This window comes from Rhineura floridana, chromosome 5 (genome assembly GCF_030035675.1).
Source record: "Rhineura floridana isolate rRhiFlo1 chromosome 5, rRhiFlo1.hap2, whole genome shotgun sequence".
Taxonomy (NCBI): Eukaryota; Metazoa; Chordata; class Lepidosauria; order Squamata; family Rhineuridae; genus Rhineura; species Rhineura floridana.
Genome location: NC_084484.1, coordinates 184,526,014 through 184,542,089, shown reverse-complemented (window position 1 = coordinate 184,542,089; position 16,076 = coordinate 184,526,014). Strand labels below are relative to the sequence as shown.

Below are 16,076 nucleotides of genomic sequence, written 5' to 3'. Positions count from 1 at the left end.
TCAAAAAGGGATCCAGAGGGGATCCCGGAAATTACAGGCCAGTTAGCTTAACTTCTGTCCCTGGAAAACTGGTAGAAAGTATGATTAAAGCTAGATTAACTAAGCACATAGAAGAATAAGCCTTGCTGAAGCAGAGCCAGCATGGCTTCTGCAAGGGAAAGTCCTGTCTCAGTAACCTATTAGAATTCTTTGAGAGTGTCAACAAGCGTATAGATAGAGGTGATCCAGTGGACATAGTGTACTTAGACTTTCAAAAAGCGTTTGACAAGGTACCTCACCAAAGGCTTCTGAGGAAGCTTAGCAGTCATGGAATAAGAGGAGAGGTCCTCTTGTGGATAAGGAATTGGTTAAGAAGCAGAAAGCAGAGAGTAGGAATAAACGGACAGTTCTCCCAATGGAGGGCTGTAGAAAGTGGAGTCCCTCAAGGATCGGTATTGGGACCTGTACTTTTCAACTTGTTCATTAATGACCTAGAATTAGGAGTGAGCAGTGAAGTGGCCAAGTTTGCTGACGACACTAAATTGTTCAGGGTTGTTAAAACAAAAAGGGATTGTGAAGAGCTCCAAAAAGATCTCTCCAAACTGAGTGAATGGGCGGAAAAATGGCAAATGCAATTCAATATAAACAAGTGTAAAATTATGGATATTGGAGCAAAAAATCTTAATTTCACATATACGCTCATGGGGTCTGAACTGGCGGTGACCGACCAGGAGAGAGACCTCGGGGTTGTAGTGGACAGCACGATGAAAATGTCGACCCAGTGTGCGGCAGCTGTGAAAAAGGCAAATTCCATGCTAGCCATAATTAGGAAAGGTATTGAAAATAAAACAGCCGATATCACAATGCCGTTGTATAAATCTATGGTGCGGCCGCATTTGGAATACTGTGTACAGTTCTGGTCGCCTCATCTCAGAAAGGATATTATAGAGTTGGAAAAGGTTCAGAAGGGGGCAACCAGAATGATCAAGGGGATGGAGCGACTCCCTTACGAGGAAAGGTTGCAGCATTTGGGGCTTTTTAGTTTAGAGAAAAGGCGGGTCAGAGGAGACATGATAGAAGTGTATAAAATTATGCATGGCATTGAGAAAGTGGATAGAGAAAAGTTCTTCTCCCTCTCTCATAATACTAGAACTCGTGGACATTCAAAGAAGCTGAATGTTGGAAGATTCAGGACAGACAAAAGGAAGTACTTCTTTACTCAGCGCATAGTTAAACTATGGAATTTGCTCCCACAAGATGCAGTAATGGCCACCAGCTTGGATGGCTTTAAAAGAAGATTAGACAAATTCATGGAGGACAGGGCTATCAATGGCTACTAGCCATGATGGCTGTGCTGTGCCACCCTAGTCAGGCAGCATGCTTCTGAAAACCAGTTGCCGGAAGCCTCAGGAGGGGAGAGTGTCCTTGCACTCGGGTCCTGCTTGCGGGCTTCCCCCAGGCACCTGGTTGGCCACTGTGAGAACAGGATGCTGGACTAGATGGGCCACTGGCCTGATCCAGCAGGCTCTTCTTATGTTCTTACGTTCTTAACTGTTGGCTGTTCTTTGACCGATCTCGCACAGCTGCCAAAAAGATGCTAAATTATTACAGATGCTGACACATACTAAGGCTAAGAGAGAGACATTTCAAATCTTCATGCTTAAAGAGCAGCTATAGATTTGCCCTACAATGGCTATATATTTGCCTGCGGGCCTGCACCAACCCTGCTATGTAAGTAATATTACTAAATGAGAATTATTGTTTTTCTTACAGAGGTGGTATAGGGGGAGGGAGAAGGAAAAAGAGAGAACCAGGAACTAATCTTAGGAGGAACACAAAGCACCAGAGCAGCCACAGGAGGGAACAGCTGGTTGCACAGGTTGGCCAATCAAGATGCAGGACATACTGTATTTGATTACTCAGAAATGTCCATCTGTGAGCAATCATTAAGCCCTGGCCCTTAATGATCAATTCATGACCCTCCTTTTGCATGGCAAACAAGACATGTTTGCACATCGTGATCTGTCACCTTGTTTCTGGAAGCTGGGACAGGCATGGCCTCCAAAAGCCAAAAAAGCAGATGAGAGAGCCAACATTTTTCATTGCCTCGTATAAAAAAGTCTCAAAGCAATTTACAATTAAAAAATTACAGCCACGGATGGGTGGATAGTTAGCTAGATAAATACACATTGTGGTTCTCATAGTGGATAAATCAATTAAAAATGATTGTAATGATTAAAAACAATGTTTTTAATTGTTGTAAACCTCCCAGAGAGCTTCGGCTATGGGACGGTATATAAATGCAATAAATAAATAAATAAAAATAAAATCTCTTGATCAAATAGGCGTGTCCAGTTAACTGGCAGAAGTTAGTTTTAAAAACGGGATTGTCTTTGTTATTTAAAGTTTACATGCATTTTTAGTGTAAGTACTTACCATTTCACGAGGCGCTGGCACAACCTTAGGAGAGACATGCCTCATCCTCTCTACCAGGAGGGAATGATACATCTTCTGGAGCCAGGGCAGGACCATGGGCAGCTGTCTGAAGACAGTCGGGACTGAGGCGAAAGCCCAGAAATACAAAATACACTAGAGCACAGGTAGACCTTGTTGCTCAAGCAAGGCTCAGCTTGAAAAGGAAGTCCTCTTATACTCCTTCCTGCCCAGGAGGGGCTAACGGCCAGCCTGGGCATATGGAGCCCAGCTAGATTGAGAAGGGTCTTCCCTGAGAGGCTGCAGCCACAGGTTTCACCACATGGGACAGTGGTCCTGACACTGGGATGGTGCCTGCTGCGGCCAATGTACGAAGAAAGAAATAATGCTTTTTGTCTTCATATGTAATTAATCTGTATTGCAGTCATATGAAAATATATGCAGATTTAATCAATAAAAACTCATACAATCAGTTGACTAAGATTCCTTTAACTGAATGACAGCACTAATAAATACCTGTATGTGCCTTTGTGTAAATGGATGCGGAAGTGTTCCGGAGCCATGCTCTGCTGGCCTAATTATGTGCTCTTCCTTATGTAGTTCTGGAGTTGCGCAACTTGTTGCCGAATGTAATCAAATCTGCAACTGCTCCCCATCAGCCTTTAACCCTGTATGTGGTCTGGATAATATTGAATACATCTCCCCTTGTTATGCTGGCTGCACAGGTCTAAACATAAATCCTGCAACACAGAGGGTTCTGGTGAGTATAGCTTCTTTTGTGGTTGGGAGGGGGACTTGGAGAAATGTCAGGTGAGTGGGGGAGATGTCATTTATTCATTGGCGATCACTCGTGGCCGAGTAAGATTGTCTTCCAAGATAAGGTCTTTAACGGTGGGTCCGTAAGTGACTGTGGAGGCCAATTCTGGATCCACACAGGCTTTCACAGTGAGGACGTCGGTTTCCAGATGGAAGATGGTCGCAATGAGGATTTGCTTGATGTGCCTTCCGCTTAGCTCGTTTGTCCCTTTCGTGCTGTACTCGTGCTTCTTCAAAGTCCACAGCACCTTTGATAATGGCCAACCTCCAAATGGGACGCTCATGGGCCAAGGCTTCCCAGTTCTCGCTCATGCTACATTTTTTTAGATTAGCTTTGAGAACATCTTTAAACCTCTTTTGCTGTCCACCGATATTCTGTTTATTCTCTGCAGAAGCTGCTTCAGCCTAGAAATAGTTTGTCATCCAGGGTTCATTACATTCTTTTGCATGTCACATGTAGTTAGGTCTTAAGGAACCACAGTCAATCAATCTGTGGTTGTTAGTTTTATCTCTCAGGCAGGCTTAAAAGCTGGCACCTTACCCCCTCGTGTGAAATACTGATTTGCTCTGATGTTTGAAAAGCGGATAGAAGGGCAGAAGGACCAGAAGCCAATGAGAAGATCCACCAAATTAATAACCTTTCCTATCATCACTCATAGTGTATGAAAGGGAATAAAAGCCACGTCTCCCTGCCAAGGTGGCACCTCATACACACAGCAGTGTCGGGTGAATTCCTGGAACTTTCTGTGAGACCTTTTGTTCCTGCACAGAGGAATCTAAATGCATAGAAATTTCTCCCTTTCTCACACACATCTTGCTTCCAAGAGGCAATAATGCCAGGACAGGAAAGACAGGCGCCGTCTGTTACTTTTTCAGTGCCTACTGAAGACCTTCCTCTTTCAACAAGCCTTTTAAGTAGAGACCTTATCCCAGTCTGTGTCTGTGCTAGAATTGTTTTTTAAGATGTTTTGGAAGTCGTTTTTTAAAGATTTGTTTTAAAGATGTTTTGTTTTAATATATTTTAAAGACTTTTGTTTTTACGATGTTTTAAAGTGCTTTTAGTGTTTTTGTTTGCCTCCCTGGGCTCCCGGGAGGAAGGGTGGGATATAAATTTACTAAATAATATTTATTTATTTATTACATTTATATACTGCCCCATAGCCAAAGCTCTCTGGGCGGTTTACAGCAATTAAAAACATTAAAAACAAATATACAAATTTAAAAACACATTTTTAAAAAAACAATTTCAAAACTTCAAATAATAACAATAACAATAAGAATAATAATCTGTTGTTGGCTACAACTCCCACGATCTTCCCTCACCATTGACCATGCCGGCTGCAGCTGATGGGCAGGGCTGGCGACAAACATGACTGGGCCCTTGAGCACCAGCCTGCCCCAAGCCCATGGTGCCCGCCCACACCTGCCTCTCCTGCTGCAGTAAATGCTGGCTGCATGCGCATGCCTGCCATCATCCTAGATGGAGGCAGAAGCATCAGCCCCTTAGGAAAGCCTCAGCTGCCATCTTGGTTGATGGCAGGCATGTGCACAGCGAGGGCAGCATTCACCCCAACGGGAGAGGTAGGTGGGCATGCAGGTGGGCATTGTATAGGGTGGTGCCTGGGAGCTCCCTCTCTGCCATCCATGGCAGGGTCAGGAGCCAACACTGCCGAGGATCACAGAATGGGAGCGCTACCCACCCACCCTAAGGAAGGGCCCTTCAGGAGCCCCTCTGGCCTCAGGTCTCTCAACCAGGGCCCAACCTGGCCATCCTCTGACGCCAGCCCTGCTGATGGGAGTTGGAGCCCAAAAACCTGTAGGTTCCCCATCCCTGCAGTGATGTAATGTGTGAGTAGTACCTACCTCACAGGAGACAACAGCTCCTTCACCTTGAAGTGGGAAATCATTCAGGGGAATTCAAGGAACTGCAATTTCACATGTGTTTCCTGCTTCTGAGTGTGGACTGTCACACAAGTCAACCGCCTGCATCAGCAGCTATTTGTGGAAGTTCATGTACAGCAGAACGGTCTCTAGGGATGTAAACTGCCCGTTATGGAGGCCACGTGGTTGCTCCTGAGTCTGACTCATATCTCCTCCCACGTCTCCCCAATAACATTTAGCTAAAACAAGATGTGTGATGTGATGTCTCAGCACACACAGATATACCTGCCACTCCACAAGCTGCTGTGGATGAAACGGAGTAGAAGCAAGGGAACACAAAGCCAGTGATGTGAGTCTTGTTTAACTAAGTATTACTGGAGAGACGCAGAAAGGATCCGGAGTGTTGGTGGCCAACTGGCCGAACATCACCTGTAATGTCCAGTTTATTTATTTAATTTATTACATCCTGCCCTTCCTCCCTAAGGGAGCCCTGTTGATAACTGGCATCAGCCTTTCCTGCCTCACGGTTACTTTCAAGGGGAAACTTCTTGATGCATCCTCCAGGTAGCCAAGGGAGGAATTGTTGCTCAAGAGGTCTGGACCTTGTGGAGTCCTCCATGCTCTGTTGCCAAACAAATTGCCTAGACAGGCCTCCAGGAGAGAGACGCTTTCTGTTTTCCAGTGCCACCTCTCCACAGACACTGAAATGTGCAGGCTTTTATGATCCCATTCACCAAATCCACAAGATTTTACCACTAGCAAGGGCTCTTTCTTCCTTGTGGACACAGCCGTTTCATTGGAGATACTGCTGGCATTCAGGTTAAGGTCTTTCCCCATGGTTCTTGCAAGACGGAATAATTCCTCAGGCATGGCTGAGTTGAGTAAAAAGAACCCTGAGTGATAGGCAGATATCATGAGCCCTGAACCTGGCCCTTCTAATTACCTTCAGGGACAGACAGACGACAAGAAAATACAGGCTGCTCCTCTGCGAGGGGGCTCTCACCACCTCCCTCTGCATCTTCCCTTCCTGAGGATGTAGCTATCCCACCTTTCTCAGAGAATGAGCCTCCAATAACAACTCCATTCTTGCACAGTGCCTGAAGGATCAGACGTCCAGCTCCTCGAGGTGGGGCCAGCTGCAGTATGCAGAGCTTGGAAAAGTTACTTTTTTTGAACTACAACTCCCATCAGCCCAATCCAATGGCCATGCTGGCTGGGGCTGATGGGAGTTGTAGTTCAAAAAAAGTAACTTTTCCAAGCTCTGAGTATTAGGCGTTGGAAGCCAACATAAGGCCTCAGATAGCCACAGCTCTTTGTCACAACACCTTCCAAAGCTTGAACATAAGGAGCTGCCCTAGAAGACCTCCTTAGAAGACCTGCCTTGACCTTTTGCCTGACAAGATTTGTTCTGCTTGAACTGTGTTTTTGTTTTGTTTCCATTTGCCTTATGAGCCCCACATGCCAGCAGAATAGTAGTAGATCCAGGGTTCCTGTCTTATCCAGGTCACAGGCAGTTCCAGTTAGCCTTCTGCAAGATGGTAGCAGCTGGTCATTTCACCTTGCAGTGCTAGAGGTCATTTTCTTCTGCAATTGGCTGCATGGTGAAAATGACATTAATGGCAACACAGCTAGCCTACGATTCCATACAGTAGCAGGAACATAGCAGTATTGTCTTCGCTGAATGGCTAGATGTTGCAGATAACTAGCTCCCTTAGTGGAATCTTGGACTGCAGATAGTAGTTTAATTTTTAGAATTAAAAGTTGTTTGAAAGAGGCATTGCTCACATTACTTGAGTTTGCCTCTCAAGCAGTTTTGCAGGTTTCTGAAACAGTACAGCTGGTTAACCACCAGCAGTGGAAGTTGGATGAGTACTACTTGTACATCCCACAAGTGCAACAGTGCTTTGGTAGAAAGCATTTGGTATTCAAGTTTCTCTTGTCACTTGCAGATAAATTTTAAAAAACTGTGTACCAAATTTTGTATTGTCTTGAAGATGATTCAAATTTAGCTATATTTCTTTCTCTTCCATACACAGTAGCTATTTATATATGAAAATGTCAGTAAAAAGTTTTAGGAAATGGGCATTGGAGCAGAGCTTGGAAAAGTTACTTTTTTGAACTACAACTCCCATCAGCCCTAGGCAACATGGCCACTGGATTAGGCTGATGAGAGTTGTAGTTCAAAAAAGTAACTTTTCCAAGCTCTGCATTGGAGTACCTTAATTAATTAATTAAAGATACCAAGTCCCGATCCATTATGAAGTGGGGCACTCTCCATCAGGGATATTAAGAATATTTTTAGCATAGTATCTGGTATGGCATGACAGTATTGTTTATAGTAAGAGCATCTGCTTTGCATGCAGAAGGCCCAAGTTCAATCCCCAGGATCTCGGTAGGGACGGAGGGGGCTCCTGTCTGAAATCCTGGAGAGCCACTGCTAGTCAGGGTAGACAATCCTGAGCCAGGTGGACCAAGGATCTGACTCAGGATAAATTTCTGTGATATCCCACTCTTCAAACTCTTAAAGAAAATTCAGAGCAGCAAACAAAACCAGTTTTAAAAACAGTGATAACATTAAAACGATATAATGGTTTGACTCTCAGACCTCATGCTTCTTCTAGGACATGGGTTCTCAACAAGGGGGGAATTCCCCCTCGGGGGGAATTTTAGGGTTCCGGGGGGGGGAGGGAATTGGGACCACTATTCAGCAAAGTGTGATGTCCTGTAGATTACGTACAATCTGTAAAATTGTAGTTTGTTTTTAATTTAATCTGCGACATTCAATAAAGTTTATTGAATGTCACAGATTAAAATCGATTCTTGAACAGGCAGCATTATTTTCATTTGCAAAATTACATTATTATTTAAAGACCAGAAAGTGCTCCAAGAAATTCTGTTATAATATAAACTAAGAAATTTTTCTCTCACGAGAAACACCACCGTCACTCGCGAAACGTCAACACGCTATGAGAGACTATCTTGGGAAGGGGGGAATTATATTCTGAACGATGGTGAAAGGGGGGAATGGAACAAAACAGGTTGAGAACCACTGTTCTAGTAAGAGGAGAGCTGGGCTGATAAAGCTGTTTCTAATCTATTTATTTGTTTTGGACATGTGTATCCTACTCAGAGCAGCTTACAGTACAGTAGGTATGCCCTTGATGTGGTCTTTGCACTGAGATGTGGAGAGAATGATCTGGAGCTGGGAGGTTTTGTAGTTACCCCGTTGTCCTGGTAAGATTTGGTCTGATGGTGTCAGCTGCAACGTACAGGGGTGGGGGACTCATTAAGATGCTCTGCTCCTGGAGACTTATGGATACTTGAATGCTCTGAGGAATTTTCCTGCTGACAGAGCTGGCGATTCCCTTGAGGCCCTGGTCTCCGTGTGGAATGACAAGATGAAATGGTCCATCAAAGGAATTACTTCTGAGCATCCTCTCTGACGCTGCAGGGCCCAGGTTGTTCCCAGGTTTTCAGGGGAACTTTGGAGAATGAAGCAGGTTGGATAATGGCTGGAGCATAAGGGGCACAAATCTTGTCATGAAGATGACCAAACATGTGCTAGTGTACATGATTGGGCTAACCATGTGGCAGTAAGAGTGGCAAATAAGGATTGTTTTGCCATTCCATTGCATCCTAAAGTGGCACAGGGATTGTTATCATTGACCCCAGGGAACATGAACATTAACCCCTGGAAACATTGACCCATGCTGTGACAAGTTTGTCAGGCACTTTGAGGATGAAATCACTTGCCCCTGTGCCAAATTGCATTCCATAGTGAAGTGTCCAGTGTATCATCAGGTATAGTTTTTTTATCAGATTCAGCTTTAAAGCCTGAGGATGTGGACAAAGCGCTTGAGGCAGTGTGACTAACTACATGCCCTTTCACCCTGATGTGTCCGCTGCTCAAAAAACTGAGATTGTATCCAGAGATATTTAATAACACTGAAGATTGATCATATTTTATTGATTAAGGAGACTTTGTGTTTTGGGAGGAAGGGCAGAAAATAAATTTAATAAATATATGACTACTGCTACAATCTTTTGGTGCATGGACTCAGCCATTTGAATTATACAGATTCTGTGCAAGGTCTAAGTTTTTTTTTTATTATTTTAATGTAAACTGCTCTGGGATTGGTTTGGCAATAAAGAGCTGGTAAGAACTATTTTCAATAAAATATTCAATTCAATAAATGAATAAGTCAAACAAAAGCTAAAAGCAGCCAATATACCAGAGCAGCTCAAAATAAAACAGATCAAGAAGAGCTGAAAGCCTTGGAAAATAAAAAGGGCTTTGCCTGCACTTAAATGACTTCAAACTAGGTGCCAAGAGAACTTCTCTGGGGAGAGCACTCCACAGTTGGGATGCCCCATGTGAGGAAGCCCTTTCCTCAATATACCATTTGCTGGGAGTCACAAGTGGGGAGCGTGCTGTTGCGCTCAGGTCCTGGTCTTGTGCTTCCCATTGGGGCATCTGGTTGGCCACGGGGAGAGTAGGATGCTGAACTAGATGGGCCTTTGGACTGATCCAGCAGCCAGGCTCTTCCTGTGTTCTTGGTATCCATCAGTTGCACCTCTGAAGAGTTTCTAATGATGCACATGTGAAGACAGGTTCTCACTTAAACCTCAGGCTTCTAAACCCTTTGCACTGTGACTTGACTCGGGACCTTTAATTTAAAAAAAATGTTGATGCCCATTCACTGAACTTTTGTTAGTGTCTGATTATGTGGATTTATTTACCCTTTTAGTTTAATGGATGCTCCTGCCCGCATTTGTACATTTTCAAGATGGGGATATGGCCATGGAGAGAAGTAGGGAGAGGGAAAGGAGGAGATCACTCTTAAAATTTCCTCCTTTCCACCCCCACCCCCAATACAGTTTCCATTGTTACTTTCCTGACTTGTTACTTTCCTATCCCTCTTCAGAATTACACTGGTTGTAACTGCGTTATTCTCAGAGGGGCCCACGGAGTTGCTTATCCTGGGACCTGTGGCACTCGCTGTCCCCACTTGCTGATGCCTTTTGTGACGATTGCCTGCATATCCGTGTTCCTAGGGAGTCTGTCGCACACTCCAGGCTTTGTGCTTATCCTGAGGTAGCTTTAATCATTAAACAATACTTAATAAGAACATTTTAGCAGTGGTGTTTATCTACCAAGGAACCTAGACCAGATGAGTTTGTGGAATTTGCTGTAGTTGTATGGCTGTCATTCAAAAGGGGGTGGGAACAGATGGTTCATTTTAAACAGATCCAGTTTATGTCATTATGGAGGCCTTCAAGAGGCAGCTGGACAGCCATCTGTTGGGAATGCTTTGATTTGGATTCCTACATTGAGCAGGGGGTTAGACTCAATGGCTTTATAGGACCCTCCCGACTCTACTGTTCTATGATTCTATGATATTATTTATGTTCACTGTGCATTATATGACACTTCAGTAACAGGCTCCTAGCCTCAAAAGAGCCTATAGTCAGTGAAAGAGACAGCCTATAGGGTAGGAATGGGAGATGAGCACATATAGCTACATACAGTACATTCTTGGGCTTATTTCTGTAGGGGGCAAGGATTAAAGGCATAAACCAAAAGCTTCACCTGAACAGTGGTGGGGTTTTTTTGGTGGGATTTGAAGGAAGAAGGCAAGAAGAGGTGCCACCGAAAAGGTGTTATGAGAAGGAGTTCCAGGCGTAAGGAACAGCGAGGGAGAAAGAGCAGAATCTCTTAAGTGTCTTTGAAAATAGCCCTGCAGGTGATCTACATCTTATATCAATCATGTGCAGAAAGCTGGAACTAGAGATAGAACAATATGTCAGTTTTGCTTCTCTCCGTTTTTGTTTTCCCAGTCTTAAATTCAGTTGTCGAGATTTCAGTAGCAATTTGTGGATTTTTTTTAAATTAAAAAAAAAAACTTCAAGGAAATTCATCAACACTTTGGTGTGAATTCCTCATCACAAACACATTTTTGTATGCAGTTTTGGCTACTGTACACATTTCCCCCTAATATAATGCAAAATATTAATTTTTAAGCACACTTCTCCTAATATATGCAGTTTTGCCAAACATTGTTTGGTTGCAGAACTGCATCACAAAATTCAGATGGGCAAATATCAAAGAATGGCTGTGTTTTGGTTCTCATATTGTTTTAGAAAGTGTGGATTTGGATAGAATCTCTCCCCCCACCCCTTGCTGAAAGTGCCTTGTGGCAGCTTCTCCCAGGAGATCACATAGCATGAAGGGTTCCCAAGTGCTCACTGCCTTCCATGTCTTCCACTGCCTTCTATTTGGCTCCCACGAGTCCTTTTTGGCTTTTGCTTTCAGAAACGTTAACCCTGAAGATAAATCATTTGCCATAGGAATACAGTTCCTCTGTCAGAGAGTGCTTGGTAAGTCAAAGGCAAGTGTGTGTGTGTTTGGGGCACATAAGATTAGCTATTGGGTACTGAATTTAGTATTCTGAGAAGGAAATGTCTAGCCCTGATAGCTGTATAGCAAACTTAAAAACTCACTGAGTGTGTGCATGGTGAAACTTCAGACGCTAGAGTAACCTTTGCTTTCTATGTATTTTAAGTAGTGTACGCTTCTAAAAAGCACTTTACAAATTTGGTTGGGGGTCCAATAGATCCTAATCAATTCATAGTCAAAGCACACACACATACACTGCATTGGACAGTTATTGCAAATTAATGTAAAGATATAAGAGCTTCTTGGTTCTTTCCCAGCCTGGTTACCATCACCGGTGCTATATGGCAGCGCCATTGACACAGCCTGTCTCCTGTGGCAATTTATGTGTCAGCAGAGAGCATCCTGTAGATACTATAACAACGCATCATTCCGGCAAAGGTAAGTCTTCTATCAAGCCCTTCTCTTTGTCCTCAAATCAGCTCACTAATTTGGCTAGAATGAGTGGGTGGATGGGTGGGCGAGGGGCAATACCTTAGGTAGGCATGGGTCAGGTTGAAAGACAAAAGCAAACTCTGAAGATGGAGTTGGTTGGTTGGTTGGTTTTACAGAATTTATATCCTGCCCATCCTCGCAAGTGATCGCAGGGCAGGTCACAACAATTTAAAATACAACACAGGAAAAATAAATAAATAAAAACACATGTAAAGTTCCAGTAGATAACCTACCTGTTCAAATGGCCACATGTACAACATTTGCCCTATAACCACAGTTGACTTTATTGGATAGGAGTTCCTTCTTTCCATGCAGAGAACATTTTCAGATAAGGACTTCTTTCAGACTTTCCCCCCAGGGTAGAAGGGAGAAAAGAATGGGATTAATTGTATAAATCTTAATTTTAATCACAATAGTCCTTTCAAGCCAAAGATGGGGCATATGCAGAATTAGGACTCCTGAGGAAAGAGGAAGGGCACTTGGCACAATTTTTAAAAAAGTGTCTAGCCCTCTTGGTTTTGGAAATCCATCTGCAAACAAGCAGGTTTTGTTAGGCAGCTTTTTTTGCTGCTTATTTCTCCAGTTGGAGTCTCAAGCCCTTACTCACCTTCTTCTCCCCCGATGCAATTGTTAGCAGTTTTCATTAGCATTGTGCTTAATAGTCTATAATTTCAATAATTTGCTTCAAAAGTACTACACTGCAATCACCTAAACAAATACTGAGGAAAAAATTCTGAGAAAAATATTATTTACCTCACTGAACATTTGCATTGTGTTGGTGACATTTGGCACCTTTTGCTCTTATTGCTGCTGCTGCTGTTGCTGGTTCTCTCTGCTATCTTCCTTGTTGTTCGTTGTCCTCACCCTGCCTTTTGTCTCATTGGCCCATACTCTGCCCTTCAATCTGCCAGCGTTGCCTGTGAGCACCTGTGACATCCTTATGTCAGACTTAGCACTGTGATGCCATCATTAAAAGTCACATGAGTCGCTACAGCCAATAGTATTAAACATCAGTGTGGGTAACATGAAGCTGAGGACTATGAGGGCCAAAGTAGACAGTGAATGAAATGTGTTTGCATTTCACTTACTTCTGGATTGTTTTTTATATAGCATCTGCAGGGGAACCATCAGGACCACAGGGCATGGAGAGAGGATTTAACTCTTTCCTCCTATGCTCTTCTCCTAATGAAATGTGTTCACCTTGAAGCTGCTATGCTGCCCGGGGGCAATTTTAAATGAGGCCACAGCATGGGTGGAGGGAGAGTTAAACCCCCACCCATGCTACAGTGCCAATTCTGAATGGGCTCCCAGTCTGCTATTTAAAAGAAAGCGCCACGTATGTGAAATGTAGCCATGCATTTCTTGTATTCTCTGCTTTGACCCTGCAGCAAAGCAGAATACTCAGAAGAACCACTTTGTGATTTTTTTACTCAAAAAAGAACACAAAGCAAGAGTAAGTCATTTTAGCCCATTTTTAATGGCATTTTGTTGCACACAATGCCTTACAGAGTTTAGCCTTAGCCTTTATCCATGGGCTCTTTGTGCATGAAGGAGCTAGCTTCTTAATGCCCATTGCACATCTCTTCAGTGTCAGAGACCCTTTTGTATACACAGGGGCTGTTGTTCCGTGCGCACACATCTGGCTTGTTATGCACTGAGATGGAAGTCTGAAAAATATGTGAAAATGCACCTGATGAAGGGTTGCACAGTTGCACATCAGTACAGCACCTCATGTAAGAGGTGGAGTCAGGAACCAAGTGGAGGGGGGTGGAGAAGAGGAGACGTAGAACTGCAGGTGGAGCTAGTAAGAGAGCAAAACGTCCCCACAGGGACTGAGAAGAGATGCTTCAAGCTTCCCTCTTTTCTCCCACTCAGACTCCACCATCTGGTCCCCTGAACGAACTGTTCCCCTTACTGGGACATTTGATGGCAGCTCTTTGGCCTCACTGTAGGTTGCTGCGAGTAAGTTGAGACTCTAAGCCAAATGGATCACAGCAGTGGAGAACTGGGGGCGTCACATCCCTAGAGACTTGGGTGCCTAAGAACTATTGGGTGAAACAAGGCCAGTACCCACGGAGGCATGTAAGTGGGGCGTGTCCTCTGCCTCTCTCTGAACTGAAGTGACATCACACGCTTCCAACAAAACTTTAGCAGTCTTGGTATATGTGCCCTGAACTGAGATGGTTAGGAGGGTGGGCAGGCAGGCAGATGGTGCCTTGCGCTCCCTTCAGCCCAGGGCCGGATGAAGATGTGCTGAGGCCCCAAGCCATGTCAAGATTCAGAGGCCCCATAGGACAAAAAAGGCAGAGAAAAAAGTGGTGGGAAGGTGGCAAGGAAGGAGTTAGCAGACATGATGCATGGTGTGGAACCGAACTTTGGTATGTGCGGGTAGGCCTCCGCTTGAGGTCTGAGGTGAGGTTGGGCAACCTGTGGATGATGCAAGTTGGAAGGAACGTTGATGGGACCAGAGTGTGGATTGGGATGAGGAGGTTAGGGTTGCTAATTTGGGCAGTGGATTTGATGTGAAAGGTTATTTCAGCCAAAACAATTTCATTCAATATAAAACTTCTTGACTATCTCCAACATGTTATAGAGGCCCCTCATAATGTGAGGCCCTGGCCCTGGCTTACTGGGCTTGTTCCTAAATCCAGCATTGCTTGAGACTTACTGATTTGCTCCTTTCTATCTGAGCCCTTAGGTTTATTGGCATGCAGATTTTATTTGAATCAGCCTGCTTTTTGTGCTTCTGCGGTGTGTACTTCCTTCTCCATCAGAAAGAAAAACAAGTCTGCCAAGAGCAATCAAATCGCATCGATCAAGCCATCTCTCCATCACCTGCCAATGAGTCGTATGCTTGACTCATGTACCAAGATGCCCAATTTCTATTCTGCCAAAAGAAGGGGTTACACTCCATACGTTACGCATGAGTTCCAGTTGTGATGAGAACAGAATGAGATTGAAGACAAACAAGACTTCCTCATGCTATGTTTGATTTTGGCAATTTCCTCTGTTCCTTCTTTTGTACATAAAACTTGATGTTAGCTGCCCTGGTGTCATTTGGCAAAGGGCGAGATATAAATTTTATAAATAAATGTGTAATCCACCTGTCAATAATTATAGCTTACCACTACATACCAACTTGAATGGAAAGACTTACATTTCCGTCCTGAAAAGATGCCGATGCTTCCATTTTGGTGGTTCATGTTTAAGAACAGGGAGGAAGGTGACAGCACCAGTGGAGGCTACCTTGGCCTGCTACCAATAGAAGGAAAGACCATAAATTGAGCCCTCCGTATCCTTAAGGAGCAACCAGCCATGAGCTGCAGTTCAGTTGTTGTATCTCATTAACAGGAATGGCTCTGGAAAGGGGACCATTAAAGTTCCCATTCTACGGACAGAGAACTGATAGCAACGTACTTCTAGAGAGTCTAAGATGGCCTGGCTGTAGTAAAGGCTGACACTGTTGCCATTGGATTGCACTGGATCTCAAAGAAGAGGACCAAATAGGAGGTGGAATTCCAGACTAATTGCTTTTGTATAAAAGAGTGCTTATATTGACAATGATATATCCTGTGCCATTGTGCATTTATTAAAAAGTTTGTGTCAGTTACAGTGGGGCAAATTAGTTTGACTCCAGGGGAACTGTTTTTTGTAACAAGTCTACAGCGGTGATCGCACTTGGTCTGTGATTGCATCAGGCAGCCGCAGGAATTGGTATTGGGTCCTGGATTCAACTTCTGAGAATGTCAGCTTTCTTCCTTTTGTTTTTGTGATAAATGTGTGGGTCGAAGGATGATTGGATGGGGGGGGCATATGAAGAGATCTTCTACTGAGTCAAGCCCTTAGTCCATTTAGCCCAGTGCTAAATGGACTTTCTCTCAGAGAATACTGAGTAACTCGCAGAGCACTGAGAGTACTCTGGCTTTCCATAGCACTCCATGGTCTCTCGGTTTCACCTCTTTCAATTCAAGGTCCTGGGAAATGAACTGGGGCCTTTTCAGCGCAAAACATGTGAGCTATCACTGAGCTACGAGAGCCAGTGTGGTGTAGTGGTTAAGGTGATGGACTACTTCCTGGG

General features: G+C 44.0%; 1 protein-coding gene across 6 annotated transcripts in view; it reads left to right on the top strand.

The window, feature by feature from the left end:
- The window catches only part of SLCO2B1 (solute carrier organic anion transporter family member 2B1), a 166,389-nt gene extending 150,821 nt beyond the window's left edge, over nucleotides 1-15,568 (top strand). For 4 of the 6 annotated variants that reach the window (XM_061629125.1, XM_061629128.1, XM_061629129.1 and 1 more), the window contains 5 exons: nucleotides 3,013-3,172; nucleotides 10,035-10,204; nucleotides 11,423-11,487; nucleotides 11,824-11,944; nucleotides 14,773-15,568. In XM_061629125.1, the coding sequence (XP_061485109.1) occupies nucleotides 3,013-3,172; nucleotides 10,035-10,204; nucleotides 11,423-11,487; nucleotides 11,824-11,944; nucleotides 14,773-14,938 (682 nt within the window). In that variant the 3' untranslated portion in view covers nucleotides 14,939-15,568. Of the gene's footprint in view, nucleotides 1-3,012; nucleotides 3,173-10,034; nucleotides 10,205-11,422; nucleotides 11,488-11,823; nucleotides 11,945-14,689 lie in introns of all 6 variants that reach the window. The other 2 variants (XM_061629127.1, XM_061629131.1) reach the window with 2 other exon arrangements.
- Nucleotides 15,569-16,076: the final 508 nt, after the last annotated feature.